The sequence below is a fragment of the Simochromis diagramma genome, unplaced genomic scaffold (assembly GCF_900408965.1).
Source record: "Simochromis diagramma unplaced genomic scaffold, fSimDia1.1 OVJJ01000205.1, whole genome shotgun sequence".
NCBI classification, from domain to species: Eukaryota; Metazoa; Chordata; class Actinopteri; order Cichliformes; family Cichlidae; genus Simochromis; species Simochromis diagramma.
In genome coordinates, this window is record NW_024386782.1 from 7,613,262 (window position 1) to 7,627,002 (window position 13,741).

The 13,741-nt window shown below is 41.2% G+C and overlaps 1 protein-coding gene across 3 annotated transcripts in view; it reads right to left on the minus strand.

Annotated features, from left to right (window-relative positions):
• agap3 (ArfGAP with GTPase domain, ankyrin repeat and PH domain 3) overlaps nucleotides 1–13,741 on the minus strand; it is a 121,998-nt gene that overhangs the window by 21,190 nt on the left and 87,067 nt on the right. For all 3 annotated transcript variants that reach the window (XM_040020231.1, XM_040020240.1, XM_040020224.1), the window contains 2 exons: nucleotides 12,163–12,312; nucleotides 6,088–6,243 (listed from right to left, as the gene is read on the minus strand). In XM_040020231.1, the coding sequence (XP_039876165.1) occupies nucleotides 6,088–6,243; nucleotides 12,163–12,312 (306 nt within the window). The remainder of the gene's footprint in view (nucleotides 1–6,087; nucleotides 6,244–12,162; nucleotides 12,313–13,741) is intronic.

Below are 13,741 nucleotides of genomic sequence, written 5' to 3' on the forward strand. Positions count from 1 at the left end.
TTCCTTTATTGTTGACTGGCTGCCATTAAAAATATTTACTTGATGTGCAAAAATCAAATTGAAACCTCACAGACAAGACAGTGACTCGAGGATGGTGCTTCCTCTATAGCTGTGCATGTGCAGCAGATGTACCATCGAGAACCTGTGGACCAGATTAGCACCTCAGGGGGTTTGGTGCTGAGCCCAGCTGTGCTGTCTAAAACGCAGTCTGCAACCCTGGATCTATCTGTCTAAGCCCTTCAAAGACCTCTGGAGACCGGTGTCACAAACCCTTTGAGATGACTTAGCAAACAGCTCTTCACCTTGAGGACTCTTTATTTCATCTATTTGCGTGAGCGCTTCACTGAAATGACAAGGTGCAGAGGTACATAAGGTGAGCTATTGTTTTGGTGTGTAGGATGTGCTGTTTTGTGTCGTATGCATGCATCAGGCAGTCACTTAAAGAAGTGCTTGCCGTTCCCGTGAATTAACGAGCAGTTGGGAAGAACAGGCCAAGGCGGTGCCATCTGTAAATGTCACAGGCACTGCTTGCTCATTTTACACATCATTAAAGCCAATATTCCTAACCTGTATCAGAGCAATCAGGAGCAGGCCATTACTGCGACAGGGGCCCCAGGGGAACCACGACCAAACTCCGAAAGAAAAAAGCAGAGAGGAAGAGAGAGATAGAGCACACTCTTTATCTATCTGACACACACAATTCTGCACACTTTTACACGCACACACTCGTGCTCAAACAAACGAGGAGCACACCTTCCAACAATAAACAAACACATGAAATCAGCACCAATACCACTACCCTAATAGCTAGTGCATTTAACAACAGAGCAGAATGAAAACAGGGCCAATTATACATGTATCTGTGGGCAGTGTGTATAGAGCCCAAATGAGAATCTTGTTATTCCTTTCCCTCTGTACTGTGGCGCTCAGAAAGCTAAGCCATTACAAGAGTGGAGGCTCCAGGGACAGCTTTCGGAAATGAGAGCGAGTCAGGGAGTGACAAAACAAAGTATTGAGATAAACACCCACCATTAGCACAGGCAGTTAAACCTCCATTTCCTAATCCCCAGCTGGACTCCAGAGGATATTAACCCTTACTTTACTAAGGTGCAGGACAACAGAATACTGGATTACAGCTGGACTCTCAATATAAGCAAAACTTTAGCTTACTATCGACTGGCCTGGGTTAGGGAACATAGTCCAAAAAAGTTTTGATGAATGAATATTATAAATGTTATAAAAGCAGTTAAACATTTTGCAGCAGGCACTTAAATATATTGTGTTACTAGTTGGGTTGGTGCACTGTATGCTAGGCGTTCTCATTTAACATCACTGCAAATTGGTTTTGTTTCTTTGTCCAGTTGCTAGCAGGTAAATATGTCATTAATTCCAGATTATTACACTTATCACACTCCTAATCCGCATCCAGTGGTAAGCTTCTTCAGTCCATTTATACCTCTTCCTTAGCCACAGTAAAGATGATCTGAAACGTGCTACATTGGTATTAAAGCCCATTTAGTTTTCAGGGTTTGCTTATTTAAGTCAGTTTGAGTTCTTCATGTTCAAATATAAAGTAAAATGATTCCACTGGGTCGACTGTGGCAGACTGACAACATCAAATTTAGTTTAAATGGTTTTTAAATGTAAGATGATCTACAGTTTTCAACCAAAGTGAAGTTCCCATCAGCATCAGCATTCTGGCCACGATCTTCAAACTGATTCAATTTAACCTTTCCAGTAATTTAACAAGGGCGGTTACCATTATGATTCTGAGAGTCCACACTTTTACAAACACAGAAATAATTTCCCCGATTCTCCTTTAACTGCTGATAAAATTACATCGAGTGCTTTCAACCACTTTAAACTCAATCAGCTCAAATTTTAAATGAAACTACTCAAAGATTTAAAGTGATTATCCCGTTTCTGCACTTTTTTTAATTCAAAAATTAATTTGTGAAACAGAGTACACTGAATCCAATTCTGCTCTGTCACAAACAAACGCTTTATTCTGAATGCCTCCAACTGAGAAAAAAAGGAAGATGTTATCTTGCATTTATGTCTTCTTATCATATATTATGACTTAATATGTCATATTAATGTGAAATGTTATGAATGGTTTTTAACTATTATCATGTGTGAGTGCTTTAATAATTTTAGATTCAGTAGGTTATACTGAGGGTCTCCTATTTGTTGATGTTTAGATGCAGATTTATATTACATTACATTTACACCTAGAATGTCATCATATTCATTTTTTCTGGAATTTTTACGTCTTTTTGTTACTGACAGTTACTTTGATAGACAATAAAACACAAATTCACATTCAAATTGCATCTATTACTACGATTTCTAATCAGGCAGCTAAGCATTTACTCATAAATATTAGGAGTGTAAGTCACATCAAATCTAAAATTATATTTATAATATGCATTGCTTTCGTGGAAGTGTTTGATTTTGACGCTGCAACTAACCTTTAATCACTCTTGCAAGAGCTACATTCAGACACTCCTTTGACTTCATCGCCCGAGTTTTTGATCTGTTACGGTTTGTGTTTTTTCTCTGTGTTTTATGGGTAAGTAGATGCACTGAAGTCTCAAAAATGACAAAAACAATGACTCAAATTAAACGTTAAACTCCTACCTATAGAACAAAAAAGTTGTCAAAATGGCACGTTAGTTGATGATCTCATACCGTAATCTTTTCTAAATCTAATAGCAGATACTATACGTCTTAAATTTGACTTATATAAGTTTTAAATAATAAAAATGTTCTAGTGTCTGAAGCAAGTTCCCCAAGTCTTCAAAAATGGACGTGCAGTTTGACGGCCTTTATTTGACTGGACGTCTGCAGATCTCGTTACCGTCTGCACATCAAACACATTCTTATTTTCTTTTAATTTCTGCCACTTTAGCAAGAATAAATATCTTCACCTATAAAACTGGAAGCATCAGCAAGGAAGGTCTCGTCACAGTTTACCTCCGTCCCGACACCCCCCACCCCAGCTCACATTGGGCAAGCTAAACTCCCCAAAACAATGAGCATTTGATACACTTTCTTTAAAAGAGAAATACATTAATGATGCTCCCTGACAGTCTGCATTAATCAGAGGGGGCTCCCCCTGAACACAACTCTTTATCGGCCATCGATTTTCCAGTGGGTTTATGGCGAGCGACACATCGAGAGAGCTCGTCGCCGGGCGGCTGCTGGGAAACACATTACGGGGCTGTCAGTTGTCTCGCCATGCATCCTGCATCATTCTTTAAGCACATGAGAAGTTCATTACACCGCACAGCTCTGACAGTGCATAGGATATTAGGCCTGTGTCCCTTGTGCCTATTCTTGGTGCAAGTGCAGCGCATTAGACGTAACAGAGAATTTTGACTTTATCCAAATATGGCTTCAAATTGATTGTGGAAACATGGCCTTGCATTAATTTGAAATAAAATCATTTTGAAGCACAATAAAAGCTCAATTACAAGAGAGTACAACGGATGACTCAAACCCATTTCAAAGTATGAGCCCATCTGCCGAGTGTTTAGCCTGTAATCTTCATACTAATGAACTTAGTTTTAACATAAGTCTAAATTTCTCTCCACTTTAGCAGTGATTTGGAGAAGCCTCGCTAACTACTGTAGTGCCTTATTTGGAAATTATGTTGCAGCGACTGTCTCTCCAGGCTCCCATGTACATCCCACACGTCCCATGTTGACCAAAATGATTTCTCACCTTAAGACGCTCACGCTGTTTTGATTTATGATGCTTCACAACTACTAAAATTCAATTTCAGCCTGCATTGCATGCTTCTGATTTGCCCCGTAAATGAGATAAACTGATAGCAATTTATTCAAGGATCCCACCTCATCTCTCCTCTCTCTCTTTCCTGTTCTTTTAACAGGAGACACAACTCACATCCCAGACTTGGGTGAATCCAATATTTAAGCGATACGTCTGTATTCCAGAGCATTCAGCAGAACAGACAAGCTGATGCTAATAGAAAAGCTTGCAGAGAACAATGAGAGAGACAGAAAACAATGTGCATGTTTGATGATGTGAGAAACATTGAGAATCTGCCTCCTCCTGTCTGATTACTCTTATACTTCGGTCTCTGAAGTAAACCTTGCACCGTGTGGTACACTTATTGCCGAGATATAAAGGGGTTCGATAATACCAGCCATCGCTAAGTGAAGACTTTAATTTGACTGTGTAATTCTGTCAGGAGATATACATTAAGATCTAAGTAATGTCAAATAAAACTGAAGTAACGGGTGCCTTGGAAAAAAAAAGGATGCTTGATTAGATACACAGCAGCTCATCCCATTTCTTGGAAGCTGGATCGCTGCTTAGAATGTAAATAAAAACAGAATGCACTGCTTTGGAAATCACTTTAAGGCTGAAAATAGTCTGTTGAAACTGCTACATTTTTACTGCTTTTGAAAAGTATATAATCATTTTGAATTTGATCCCAAGTACATGGTTCAAAAAAATTGGGGCATGCGTCATGGAAGACAATGTGCTCGCAGATAATTAGGTTAATTGGGAACGTTATTGAATATACATCTCCAAGAGACGAGACGGAAAGACTTCGTGGGCATATAGTTCAATAAACTAAGAGCAACTATAATGCAAGGAAGGTGGGATTTCATCACCATGGTACACAGTTTGTAATTTATTTAGCAAATCGTGGATGTGGCATTATCGATATAATAAAGCTAACCTCAGTGATAGCACTGATAACTTATATATCTGTGAAGGCACCATAATGCTTAATGATAAATACAGGTTTTAGAGCAGAATGGCTGCCATCCAGGCAACAAGACAATGCCACGTGTTAAGACAGCGCGGCAGACACACTGAAAATATAGTGACCATTATAAAAAAATAATATATAAATGTATTACAAAATCAAATTAAAATGAAAATATATTATTTCAAAAAACAGCAAAATGTCTCAATTTCAACATTTCTATTCTGAATTTAACAAATCTTCAAATGACTGCAAATCAATTCGATACAACGTCCCAACTATTTTGGAAACAGCGATGTCTGTTCTGAAGGCTAACCCCGAATATTTTAAGATTGCCAGACTACCCCTACAGAAGCTGATGTCACCACACACTACCCCAGCAATAAAAAGGGCACCACTTATCTCATACCACTTATCTATGTGATGCTGATGATGTTCCCTCTATATAACAATGTGGTCAGCAGACCCATTCAGACTTTAAAGAGAAGCTGTCAGAGACCATGATAAAAAAGTATAATGATTATAAATGCTAAGCCCCATTTAGGAGGCGTCAATGCCATTGTTGTTGTTATCCAGCGTATCAATCTTGTTGATTGATCATCCCGTTCTGGTGACATCAGTTTTATGGCCTCTGAAATGCGCCACAGTGTTTTCACAATGCCATCCAATTAGACTAGTCCATTCATCATTGGACTGAAGAATCATTATTAATTGGGTGGAGAGTCGACTGCCACTCCCCTGCTGAGGAGGGCCACATTCGCTATTCACGCAACAGTAAAATAAATGGAGGCTTTGAGGGTGAACTGTGCAGGGGGCCACAGGGAGATACAAAACTACACACCTTTATGTGTATCATAGGCCACATTCAGCCAAAATAAAGAAGATTACATGCACTTATTCCATGACGACTATAAGGAGTCATTTTAAATCTGATCACTGAATAGCACATATGTTAATAAAAACAGTAAAAGGATGCAAAGAAGTTTCTATAGTTTTTGTCTGTATACATACATGCCTACCAGTTAGGGCTACTGTTTAGATCTGTGCAACTTTATGTATCTGTGTGTGTGCAGAGCAACCAATAACCAAAACTCTGAAGGAGAAAGAATTAGATGGCATATCTGGTAAATTTGGTGCTATGTGTTAAACATAGAAACACAAACTGTACATGTACAATCGCAATTTTTTTGTGTGTTTGCTCCACAAAATGAAACTGAGTCTCTATAATAGTAGGTGAGTATTTTGCCAGTCAGTCCCCTGTGCAGCACTTGAAAGATTTATATAGTTTTGTTCATTCTGCAACTTTTATCATCTAGCTAATGTAGCATTGTAACTTTTCATACCTTCATTGCCTGCGGATAAGCCATCTGGCTTTGTGATGCCTGTGCTCTTTTTCCGTCTGTGTTTCTTGCGGTTTGCGTGTGGCGAGGGAGGTGGCTCAAGTTTAGGACTCGTTGCACTGCCCACACTCGAACCGGTCGGATCACTCGTCCCGTTAGCTGTGGGAAAAAAGCATAAAAGGGGAAACAGTTACTGTTTTTGAACAGCGAAAGAAAGACACACTCTGGATTTTCAGCCTTATCTTTAAGTTTAATTTTTACTATATGATCATCAGCTTGATGATTGTAGTTCTGACTACTAACTGGCATCAAACCTCACCAAACAAATAAAGTATGACAGGTATGTTTATTAATTTTAGCTCGTTTTAAACCTGATTAAATGCAGCTGTCCCATTGGTGGATCACTCATAGAAATGTGTACAATAAGCTTCTGTTTTTTTAGACAGAATCAATTCTAGTCAAGATAATATTTCCAAACAATAGAAAAAAAACATCATGATTTATTCAAGAACTGTGAGGATGAACTTTGTTTTAGATTTGACATGTTGGGAAAAAAATTGACATTGTGATTTTCTTCTGGAGCTTCTGCAGGCAACGAATACACAGAGTAATGACTTCACGACTACTGAAGGAAAAATTTGACGGAGACGGTGAAGAAAAACAAGGTCATGCAGGATTTTCTGTCTTTTGCTATGATGATGCGTGATACATTTAGAAAAAGAGATGCAGAATATGGATGAAAAAGGGAATGCTGGGTTAAAAAATTTAAAATGACTTCATATGTATCTATAAATGACTTAATTTGAATTTTCCCCTGTAGATCAATATCATCAAGGTGACTTTGTGTGGACAATGTAGACTTAATATTTTGCAGATATACACATGTCTCAAAACTCTTACGTTAGTGGCACAGCAAGCGTTAACGCAATGAGTTACAAAAACAGAAATTGAAGCTAAAAAAATAATAATAATTTTATCACATGTCCTAAAAAGGGTGAAAAAGTATGTTTCCACCATGTTAATTCCTGTGAAATGACAACTGAGTGTTTACAATATTGAAAGTATCATGAAAAGTAAATGTAGACTTGTCACAATCCAGTATTGCATCTACAGTAGGAGGAGTTCAAAATGGCTATGAGTGCTCTAAAAGTAACTGTGTAACAACTCCAGCTTTAGATGGTCTGAAGGACAGGTATGGGGCTATCACTGAACAAATGGTTACCTAAGTTGGCCTGCGGCAAAGCTCTTTATATGACTGTCTGAGAGTGACAGGGGGCTAAGAGTCGGCTTTGTTTCTTGTAAGTGATTTTATAAATGTGATATTAACCTGTGCTACCGTTGGGCAAAGGGATAGGAGGGATGGGACGATAGGAGGGGGATGTCAGCTTGCCATCTTTCTGATTTCCTGACATTTGACATCACTTTCCCTTCTTTCCCCCTCCGGATGCCATTATGAATCTGGGAGCGGGGGCCAGGGGCCTGGGGGAAGCGGGGAGGGAGGGCCAGTAGATGGGCCCCATATTGCTCTCATCTTACCACCCTGTGTGGTGCTGGCAGCCTCCTCCATTGTCTCCCATCAAAAGCTCATTGTAGTGTGGCAAACTCCATTCATTTCCCTGTGCACCGTCCCAGCCCCAGGGGTGGAGTGCAGGAGGACAAGGGGCTCAGGGATTATTGCTGTTGTCGTTGCCAGTTGCACATGCTATAATGTGCGGCACTGTGCCATTAGCCAGTGTACAACATTAGGCCTAATTCGGTCATTACCTTTGGGGAGATGGGGCTGTCTTGGAGGAGTAAGATGGGCTCAGCGGGGGACTGAAGATGCCTGAGCGGGGTGGGGGGAGCTCAGAGGATCGGGGATACACTGCTCGAGTGTGGGCAAAATATAGGAAACGACACCTGAGACGAACATCATTATGCCTGCCCTCCAAATTATTCTTGATGAGAGTTAATGTATACAAACCGTAAAGTCATTACTGGGAAAAATTAACAAATTCATTAAAACGATCTCTAAGTTGTTTGAAAACAGGAGAAGTGTCTTTAAAGGTAATCTTAATATTTCAGCATAAATAGCAATGTATTGATTATATGCCATCACATTAATAAACATAACATTAGTGCATGAGCTGGAGCCCATATATTAGGCTCTCTGGTGTTCTGAATGGCAGCGCGCAGCCACACATGTAGCAGCTCCTAGTCGAGGCGTCTGTTTCAATTTCCCTGCTCTCTTACAACAGCCCCCCTGAGACGAGTCATTAGCTGGCTCAGACAGCTGGGGGCACAGGGGTCCTCCGATGTGCCCCCCACCCCCCACCCTCTGTTTCCTCCTCCCTCTCCATACCAGCGTCTGTCCCGCCAGCACAGCTCCGTATGGCGGGTGGAAGACTCGAGCTTCAACCTGCCTCCAAAGTGACAGCCAGCATTTGTTTAATGTCGCTTGAGGTTAAAGGGGAGGGCTGCCCCTCAGGGGGGCCCAACCGTGTCATAAACACCTCTAATTATCAATTTCTGCCCTTAATGTTGTGGAAAATGACCCCAGCCCAGCTCGCTCTGCACCTGAAACATATATATATGTAAAAAGGTATACACACCCCTTTGTTTGCATCCACTGGGCTTTAAGAAGTTTGTGATATTCAGGTGTAGGAGCAGGACATTTAAAACTACAGCACACATCACTAAGCAACAATAGCAAAGCGTGTGAGATATAATAGTTTTATATAAAGCCCCTGAGTGGTTCTCAGATCTAAATGATGCATGGCAGGTTAATTAAAATTTGTTAAGTTGACAATTATGAAGTTGAAAGCAAACTGCAAGCGAGGAATTCACCGTGGCATTATTAGCTGGCTGTTAGCGTGCATGAGGGCCATCAGGACCAAGCTGGGTAATGAAGCACGCTGGGGACCAGAAGTCTCTTTACCCACTCAGCCAAGATCACCTGGGCAGCAGAGTAGGTACGAGGCTAACCTGTGATTACAGTGTATTGCACTCCCAGCACTGAGATGACAGCTCCAGAACGGAGGCCATGGGTGAGACAGAGGGCGCTGCTAACATCTTTACCAACGCTACGCTCAAAATGAATAAGAATGAAAAATGGTGAGAGAGTGAGCAGCAGGGGGGAGAGGGTGAAGAGAATTGGGGGGGGGGGGGAGTCATTTCATTGTTATTCAAGAGGCTCCGGGTAAGGAGCACTATGATTCCGCCAGGCCCCTTGACATGGCAGCCCTGCCTGTCCTCAATCAAAGCCAACGGCTGCAATTAATGGCAAAAATTAGAAACAATCACCGCCTCCCCCTTATTATCCTCAATTAGAGCGTACTAATCAAGGCCTGATCGCGCTCTGCTGCTCTCTCCAAACTAAATGTCAAACTTCATTACGGCCTGGCGTAGAAATCAAACGCCCCACATGCCATCACCCTCGCATTGGGAGGCCAAGGTGTAAAACACAGTGCCACAGGAAAAGGCTATCTGTGCATTAAGTACCTGTGTGCTGATGTGCAAACTCAGAAGAGGAAAAAAAAAACAAAACACTCTTATATAAATAAATTAGCAACGGTGCAAAAATAAATTGGAGCACAAGGGATTAAAAAAAGGGAAGCGACGCAAACTTTGCATGGACTAAGGTTTTGATAATCAGCACAGCATTGTCAAAAAATTTATATTTTCATATTGGCATGAAAACTGACACGGCTCACAAGCCCTTCTGCAATTAACAATTATTTCAATTATTACAGGTTAACCTGACAAATACTTCTTAATTAATCAACTCTTTGTTCCACGTAAGCATCGCTTATTTCTGACAAAACAATTTTATACATTTAACGTAAATAAAATGTGATAAAATATAACTAGAAATATTATTATCAACCAAAAATATATCAGAAAACATGAAAAGATAACCTTTGCATGATGTAAAGTTTTACTTAATCAATTTCCCCTGTTTTAAGACCTGGCTCAAGGCATTGGTGACACTGAAATGCAGAAGTCTTTTGACTTTGACTTTCACTCACGCATTGACAAAGACTTAAGTTACTGTCATCAGCCAGCCTATCAAATGACTGTTTGAGCCTCTTGCTTTTAATTCAGCCTCAAAGATTGAGGTGCGTGAAGGAGACCAGGATCTAAACAAGCATCCGATGCATTAAGAATGGGTGTCTTTATGAATGCAAGCAATAGAAAAATTGGGCCGGGATTTAATCAAAAATCTGCGCTCAATATTCAAGAGATGCTACTACCTCTGCTTCTGCCTTCGTTCAATAGGTTTACAAATGAGGACATTCTTTAAATAATATGGAAATGGTTACCTGGCTAAGATGCATTCATTCTCCAGTGAATCATCAATCTGCTGTTTTTGCATCTCAGAATCACATTTTATGTTAACCTGCAACCTTCACCAAGGATAATGGAGTGATTGGGCATGGTTGGAGTCAATTCACATGGCAAAACATGAGCAGCCGTTACTGCGGAACACCCTCTATTGATTATTGAAGACACATTAGGAAGGAAGATAAGAAGGTTGCGTTTCAATCAAGTTTGTGTTGTGACAGCCCGGCATCACTTTACATTGCAGATCTGCTCCGCTACTTTAATTCACGTCCTTAAACTGTAAGGAGACATTAACGGCAAGATATTCAGCAAAGTTTCTGATGCTGCGTTCAGCGTAAGCCTTTAACTGTCTGCACTGACTATGCACTGATTACAGAGACACTTCTCTTCCTCTAACATAATCTATCATTTGACACATCGCTTCTACTATTATTTTCAGCTCATTTGCCTCATTCAAGCTCATTTGTGGTTACCTTAAAAGTAGCATGAAAATAATTGAAGAAAATAAAATAATGGAGCAAATTGTATCTGATTTAGTTGAAGACTGGATGCTGGTTAATGAGCTATGTTAATATTAAAGGCTTTACAGTTTACCAAACATGAAAATAGGAAATTCTAGCCTCCTTATTTCCAATAGCACAATGTTTAGGAAGTCCTATTTGTTCTCTGCAGTTCGGTCGCCCAACCCGCATTCACAAACATCCCCACAGACGCACACACACACACATTATAATGCAAACACGCTCTGTGGAAAACAAAATCACATACAAACAGCCACTCACAAAAATTCTGCAAGAACACATACAGAATATATATACACACACACACACACACACACACATGCAAACACACGAACACACACACACACACTCATGCTCATTTATTTGAGGACCCCACGAATCTAAGTAATTCTGCTTTGGGCATGCTGCTGATGGGAGACAGGGGTAGGGGGTGATGGAAGTGCCTGCGTCCAGGCAGAATTGATCGTTTGGCAGCTCCAAATGAGAGACAGGCTTGTCTGCGGAACCACGAGGGCCGTGCAGTTGGACTCCAGCAGCGCTCGTAAAGTGCGCTCTTTAAACTGCCGGGGCCCCTGGGAGCCCATGGGGAGGGGGGGAGCCGCCGCCGTGCTAATGAGAACTACCAGAGTGCAAACATGCATGGAAATGACTGTTATTCTGTTGATGTGCATTTAAGTGCTTTTTTACTGCCAACCACAAAGAGAGGGAAATAACTGGTGATGAATGGTACCCCCGAAAAGCATTCATTTTCCTCTTCGGAAGAAAAAGAGAGGAAAACAGAAGGAGGAGGGGGGGGGGGGCAGAGAGTAAGATGGAAGGTAAAGACAGGATGGGATTTGGGGGGGGCAGCAGACATGGTGAATATATTTTCTTACTTCACTCAAGTACAGTGACAGGGCGAAATGTGACAAGGAGGCAGCAAGTGGAGATGCATCGATGGCGGAAAGTTAACCTTCACCGTTCCTCTCCTGTGAACATGCTGCTTCTATCAAAGAGCAGCAGCCAAAAAGGTCACAGCGATCACAGCTCTAATCAGCTAATTATGAAAATGAGGCTTGTTTCACCTGCCGAAGAAGCTCGGCAAATGGCAGCTCCATCACTCCACAACTCAGGATCAGGTCCCCTTAAGTTTATTTTAATACATTCTGTTCTTTGTGGCAATAATGAATTATATGCGAATTATAAGAACTCGGGAGGCGAGTGAGGGTGTAGAAAGCGTAGGTGGAGGGCTTACGGGCTCCGCTGCTTGTACTGGTGTTGATGGCTTCATTCCACTGGTCGGCGCTGGACACAGAGAAGGAGCGCTGGTGCATGCCATCTTTACTGCCGCCAAACGCCGACCCGCCCGTTTGGAGGGATGTGCTGCTGTTGGAGTGAGAAGCGCCTGGAAAATAAAAAAAAAAATTAAAAATTAATGCTCGTTTCTTATTTTGCGCACAGCTGTTTGAATTCTTTACTTGCAGGATTGTTTTCTTCAAGCTCAGAGGATAATGATGTAATTGAGTTAACAGTTTTAGGTAGTTTCTACTGCACTGCAACACTGCTGCCACCCTATTTGTGCACATATCTCTGTCAACCAACCCCCCACGCACACACACGCACACACACGCACACACACACACACACACACACACACACAAAACCCTTCTCCCTCCGCCTCTGCCTCTAATTAGCCCTTAATTAACAAGATACACTCTGAACGCTAATTATCTCGCCTCATCCCTCTGACTGCCACATCGATCTCCACTGGCGTCAGCAGGCGTTCTCCCCCTAACTTCCAATCAGGCAAGCCACGGACGCCTGGCTCTCTTTACTAATTCATGGGCTAGGCTGAACCATGTGGGGTCCTTCCCTCCTGCTCGTGAGTAGCTCCTACAACACGTCCTAACTACTCCGAAAAACTCATCGATATGCTTCCAGTCATGTGAGCGAAATCAGATTAACTGTCGGAGGTGGAAAATACAGCTCCGACAGTTAATGTGATGAATGGGAATCTCTCATGTGACATGAAAATATGTTCTAAAAAATAAATAATAAATAAAAGTAACGGAAAGTAAGTGCTACTTAAAAGTAGCGTGGGCGTCTAAAAACAAGATCCTTTTCACAGCGTTTTTGCCATAAAAACACACACACACACACACACATGCTGCATGACATTGTAAAAACAATTCAGTTTAATAAGGCCAATAGATATCACACTGGCACTTAGAAGGTTAAAACATCAGAGGTTTTGTTATGGAAATCAACACAATTTTCTGATTTTCTTGACAAAGCTTCCTCATCTTACAGGTAACACACATCAAGGCCCTTTATTTAATAATTACAAGAGAATATCAGTTTCTGATTGAGGTGACAATAACAGAAAATATAGTGTGTGGCTCGTGTGTAAAGTAAACTAAGCGGCACGGGTGCTTGTTAGGATAATATGTCCTACTCATTATCTAGAGTAATAAGTGTATCAAATTCACATAATCATGTCTAATTAGTATCAGTAATTATCTTGTTGGGCCCAGGAATATTAATCTTCAGGTCCCAGAGGGGAGGGAGCAGAATCGCAGCAAGAATGGGAGAGAGAGCGAGGGAATCATGCTGAGGAGCACCGACTAAATTAGCATGCTGAAATCAGAGCGGAGGAGGAGGAGGGGGGGAGGAGGGGAGGGGGAGAGCCTTGGAGTAGGAGAATTGAAAAGAAAATGTGAAACTTTGTTTTCCAAAAACGTGCCGCATAAATTATATAGTTGTTTTTTTTTAAAAGCTCTGACTTCTATACATTTGCTCTTGGTAAGTGTTTTTTTATTATTATGTGATTTTGG